The following is a 6,000-nucleotide window of genomic DNA, read 5'->3' as shown; positions in this document are numbered from 1 at the left end:
GGGGGGGGGGGGAGTCAATGTTCACACACACGTTTCCAATGAGATAAATAAAAATGTGGAAGTGGAATCAAATCACTTTATCTAAAACACTTGAACCCAGGTCTATAGCCGGTGGGGCTGAAGAGTCTCTCGAGGGCTAAAAGAGGGTTTCGGGGGTTTGGTTTTGAATATGGCAGCGGTTAGGGCTATATAGGACTGGAACAAAGGGCAGGCTGGATGGGGAAGGTGCCTAGCTTTTAGGAGCGGTGTACTGGCGCAGGAGAGAGGAGATGGCACTGGATTCGGTGACCTCCTCGGGGAGGGAGCCCTCCAGATCTTTGATGGACGGGTCGGCTTCGGCTTTCAACAGGAGCTCCACAATGTCTGCGAATTCACATGCTGATGCTACAGGAGAGAGAGGTCGGGAGAGTGAGGTACAAGAGAGAAGGGATGGGGAGGAACAAAGGAAAGAATAGAGAACAAATTAGGGGGGCAAACGTCAAAACATGGCAATATATATTTCCCTGCCACGGGTTAGTTTTAACCTGCCACGCATGTCAGGAGCCACGAGCGAGTTCTAACCAGCCACGGGTTAGTTGTAACCGGCCACGTATGTCGGGAGCGACGGTGTTGTCAGACTTATGCCTGTCGGACTGTTAGTATGGCTAACCAACGTATGCACCCCTGTGCTTGCGCGCTCGCTCACGCACACACACTGAAGAGGAGTCGGTACAGCGAGAATGTGCTGAGAGGGGCTTTAGGGCAAGTAAAGTAGATTTGGGGGCATCCTATGCGTTGGTTATTTGGAGAACATCCAGATCTTTCTTAAGTGACATACTAGAGCCAGGTCAGGTTATGGAGGGCAATGCGGTTGTGTTGACAGTATGAACCACAATAGACGTGTGAGTGTGGGGTGGCTGGTTGGCCAGTAGTAGTTTATACCGTAAATAATTATTTGCAATCAATACATTTTGCAGGATACAGTTTAGGCTCATTTGATAAAATTGGTGAATTATCTTGCAGAAACATGGAAAACATTTGCGTGTATAACAACACCTTTTGATACCAATTTCACAGGAATAATCTGAAACCTGCATGAGCGATCTATCAACACTTTACAAGGGAAATGCACCAGTAAAGAAAGCAAAAAAAGAAACCAGATGGAAGCAGGGTTTGCTCTTTGTTTTAGACTTTAATTGCGATAAATGACAAAAGAAAATCCATGAACTCCTTGTAATGGAATGTATCAGAGCAATGACATAATTTTAAAGGTCAGAGGGCTGACCAAGACTGAAGATTTGGGTGGATGTTTAGGACCTGGGTAAGGCGTTTATGTATTATAATACATTTAAATCTTAAACAATAATGTGCATGATTTCCATGTACAGTAACTGATAGATTTTTTGGGGGGGGGGGGGAGTCAATGTTCACACACACGTTTCCAATGAGATAAATAAAAATGTGGAAGTGGAATCAAATCACTTTATCTAAAACACTTGAACCCAGGTCTATAGCCGGTGGGGCTGAAGAGTCTCTCGAGGGCTAAAAGAGGGTTTCGGGGGTTTGGTTTTGAATATGGCAGCGGTTAGGGCTATATAGGACTGGAACAAAGGGCAGGCTGGATGGGGAAGGTGCCTAGCTTTTAGGAGCGGTGTACTGGCGCAGGAGAGAGGAGATGGCACTGGATTCGGTGACCTCCTCGGGGAGGGAGCCCTCCAGATCTTTGATGGACGGGTCGGCTTCGGCTTTCAACAGGAGCTCCACAATGTCTGCGAATTCACATGCTGATGCTACAGGAGAGAGAGGTCGGGAGAGTGAGGTACAAGAGAGAAGGGATGGGGAGGAACAAAGGAAAGAATAGAGAACAAATTAGGGGGGCAAACGTCAAAACATGGCAATATATATTTCCCTATAGGGCAAGACGCCTAATCCAAAATGAGCTCAGGTAGCCTGGCGAGCTCAGTGGTAGGCTGGTAGCCTGGCGAGCTCAGTGGTAGGCTGGTAGCCTGGCGAGCTCAGTGGTAGGCTGGTAGCCTGGCACAGCCAGCGTGATTTCTGCCATAGAGGGGCGGGTGCCGGATGGATCAGCTGGTGGATGGTATTGGTTCACCGATCTGAGCGCGGTGTTGGAAAAAGGGTTCAGCAGAACCCAACCCACTCATGGATGAATATAACTCAAAAGTCTTGCAACCCTACGATATACTTCTATATCGTATAAGATATATATCTTGCAAGGTTTCCTTAAGTATTCAGTCTGATGGTTCTGGGATAGACTGATTGTTTCAATAGAGTTGAATGAAGTTGCTTCATTAGTTTATTATCACTATCGTAGTTTAATACACTATACAGTATGTATAGTCCAGCACTTAATGAAAAGCCCATCTGCAGGCCCGGCAGTGACATGGCCCGGGACCTGCGGTTGCCTCAAACACTTTACTTCTGCCCCATTGGCAATTTGTGCACCGCTAAAAGGGGCCTCTCTTATCTGGATATAACAGTGGAGAAGAGGGGCTTGCACTTTCTTAACCCAGTTAGCGGGTCCTTGCTTTGCTGATGCACCTCTAGCCCTCGATGCACCCCTCCTCTCTCTCTCTCTCTCTCTCTCTCTCTCGCTCTCTGAGTGCTCTCCTCTAACTGTGTCAATCGCTCACTCCTCTTAAAGAGCAGTCTCTGTGCTCCGCCATGATCGCTGATGTCAGCAGCCACACTGATTGACAGCCAGGCCTTTTAACCTCATGCCCAGAGGTGGCTGGCAGAGAGAGAGAGAGAGAGATGATACATTTGAATGTGTGATGTGACTACACAGTTTAGTGTGTGTGTGCGTGCGTGCGTGCGTGCGTGCGTGCGTGCGTGCGTGCGTGCGTGCGTGCGTGCGTGTAAATATAATGCATACACAACTACATATTTATATGCGGTAGACACCCATATCTAGTTGTCTTTCTTCTACATCAGCTAATAAAACCCAGGCTTATTCTTCCAGCTATCCTTGTCATCTTATTCCTTCCATTACTTGTGTTACTACACTTGTGAGAGCCAAATGTCCCTGGCAGAATAGCAGACTTTGAGAAATAGACATTGAGAGGAACATTTTCTTGGTCCTCACAATGGTTGATTGATGAGTTGATTTTAAAATTAAGAACCGATTCAGGTTATGTTTAGGATTAGGATTAGACAATTTAGAGGTTAGGTTCAGGGGCAATGAATGCAGTTATGTCTGATTTAAACTTGGTTGCACGCCAGTGTCATGCACTGAAAATAGCTCTGAACACATCCATGCACTGTGAGCTTTGTTGATCTGCTATTTTCAAATTCAGGGTTAAAAATGGAAAACAAATTGTAAAGATGGCGTTGAATAAAATCGGCCTCCTAAAATGACGATTGTCCTCACAAGTATAGGCGTGTGTGTGTGTGTGTGTGTGTGTGTGTGTGTGTGTGTGTGTGTGTGTGTGCACGAGTGTCTCGCGTCTCGCCAAGGCCTTGGGCTGTAAAAAGCGTGTGGCCCTCGGGGGAGCGATAGAGGAGGAGAACAATTTATGGTGAGCAGTAAACCCTCGATTAATCACTTCCCCGTGACTGTGGCCCTGTGCAAAGAGAGGTGGGAATGAATTTTCATTCTCTGCTATTTGTCTCCTGGAGTTCATCGCTTATGTTTATTAGTCATCTTTTTATGCCCCATCCTTAGGGTTTCCTCAGCTTTGTGTGTGAGCGATGTGTGTGTGTGTGTACGCGTGTTTGTGTGTTCTTTATTTATTTATTTTTTGTAGGCATAAATTATGCGCATGCGACCATGCGTGTGTTTATGACGTGATGTGTGTGTGTTCGTGATATATGCTGTGATCGTACTGTATGTGAGTATCTGTGTATCTTGAGACAAGTGGGCGATATGACGCGTGCCCACCGTGAGGTCACCAAGCTGGGGGACAGATGGTCCACACACACACACACACACACACACACACACACACACACACACACACACACACACACACACACACACACACACACACACACACACACACACACACACAGGTACCGCCCCTCAGGGAGTTGTGTGTAGTGGGGCATGAGGGGGTCAGGGGAGTCTGAGGAGCACTGTTGATTTCCTCTGGGAGGCCTGGTGATTATTACGCACACACACACACACACACACACACACACACACACACACACACACACACACACACACACACAGACGCACACAGACGCACACGCACACACGTGCACAAACTGACACAGAGAGATGGAAACGGGAAGGAATGGGAGAGACTCTGATGGATGAAATGCACCTGAAATAGCAACTGTAGGGGGGAGAGAGAGAGAGAGAGAGAGAGAGAGAGAGAGAGAGAGAGAGAGAGAGAGAGAGGGAGAGAGGATAGAGAGACAGAGAGGGAAAGAGAACGATAGAGAAAAAGAGAACAGAGAGAGAGAGAACGATAGAGAGACAGAGGACAGAGAGAGAGAAAGAGAGAACGACAGAGAGACAGAGGACAGAGAGAGGGAGAGAACAATAGAGACAGATATAACTATAAATAGAAAGAGGACAAAGAGAGACAACAATAGAGAAGAGGACCAATAGAGAGAAAGTGAATAATTCAGCTATTTACAGAAACACAAGCACGATGAAAAAGTGATTCTCAACCTTTTCTTCCAAGACCACAGACCTCTATTTGATAAATTCATTTATTTTTTTCATCTCTGGTTTTCATTTGGTTGCTTTTACGGATTTACATAATCATAAGGGTATGTTTGGTTCCTAACTATCAATCAGATGGGGACCCCCTGGAACCCCATCAATGACCCCTGGGTGTCACCTTAAAACTGTTTAAGTGCCAGGGACGTTAAGACGAGCTGAATCTAATTATGCACTGATTGCCAGGGGCGTTAAGACGAGTTAAATATAATATATATATATATTCTTTTTTTCCCTCTAATCTGGTGTGCAGGTGATGACATGCACATGACATGCACAATAGAATTACATTTTCTTTCTTTTATTTATAATGGGCTTCGGTGGCACCGAGGACCAAAACTGGTGTCCACCCCCTGGCACTTAAACAGTTTAAATATACAATAGTTAAGGTGTTTTTATTATTTGTTGTAGAAGACAATTAGAATGTAAGGCATATTTGGCTTGTTAGCCAGGGATCCTTTTAATAAAATGTTTAGTACAAACTTGAAACAAAGCATAATTCACAATTTTGAAGGCATGCAACAAGTAGTATTTAAGTTTAAGTCCATAGTTGACGAATTGATGATACTTCTATCTGACTAGACTGAATAAATAACTTTGGCATAATTTTCCCTTTCAACGTAAAGTTTTTGTCGTGAAACCCATTTAGGTATTAAGGACCTTTGACAGAGAATAAGGTAATAAAAGCCTTCTTACCATAATGTAGTGCTGTCTGTCCTTCATCATCCTGTAAAGAAAATAGAAAACACAGAATTGTCTTCAACAGATTCAAACTATTCTTGTAACAAACAAAATGTAGAGTATCCAGAGGGTAAAGAAACAGCAAATTAGTTTATGTCCTGGGTGTCAATTGCAGAAATATTAAACTATTAGAATTACAATTAATGTAAATACAAAAGAATGGTCTTTGTTGCCGACAAGAGAAAAAATGATTTCACTGAACCAAATGGAAGATTACTGTATGTGAAAATATTAGATATTGATCTCACAACCAATGCGACCCATGATCAAAACCATTCAATTTGTAGTTGACGTCCAGTTCTGACTGCGAGTTGGAACTGGAACATTAGGGCATCATGTGGAGCCATTACCAAATCCATTACCAAATCCTGCATCTGCAGTTCCAGGCTGCTGTCATAGGGCTTCTCCATCGACACAGGGCTGACACTGTAGAGGCGGGTCTGGGGTCTCCAACCTACTCTTGCATTGCTCCAAGCGTTTTCACCACAAACATCTTGGTTATCAGCTGGCAGAATAGTTTCTGTTTACTGGGCCATGGTGAGAGGCCCTGACCTGTGGCTGGCTGGCTGGGTGGGGGTCTTATAACATAC

General features: G+C 44.8%; 1 protein-coding gene across 1 annotated transcript in view; it reads right to left on the bottom strand.

Annotated features, from left to right (window-relative positions):
* Nucleotides 1-870: 870 nt before the first annotated feature.
* acbd6 (acyl-CoA binding domain containing 6) overlaps nt 871-6,000 on the bottom strand; it is a 39,597-nt gene continuing 34,467 nt past the window's right edge. The window contains exons 7-8 of the mRNA XM_079506119.1: nt 5,366-5,396; nt 871-1,769 (exon numbers count right to left, since the gene is read on the bottom strand). Coding sequence (XP_079362245.1) covers nt 1,615-1,769; nt 5,366-5,396 — 186 coding nt within the window. The 3' untranslated portion in view covers nt 871-1,614. The remainder of the gene's footprint in view (nt 1,770-5,365; nt 5,397-6,000) is intronic.

The sequence above is a fragment of the Electrona antarctica genome (genome assembly GCF_951216825.1).
Source record: "Electrona antarctica genome assembly, chromosome: 7".
In the NCBI taxonomy this organism is placed as follows: domain Eukaryota; kingdom Metazoa; phylum Chordata; class Actinopteri; order Myctophiformes; family Myctophidae; genus Electrona; species Electrona antarctica.
The sequence above is the reverse complement of the archived record's forward strand: the minus strand, read 5'-3'. Positions and strand labels throughout refer to the sequence as shown.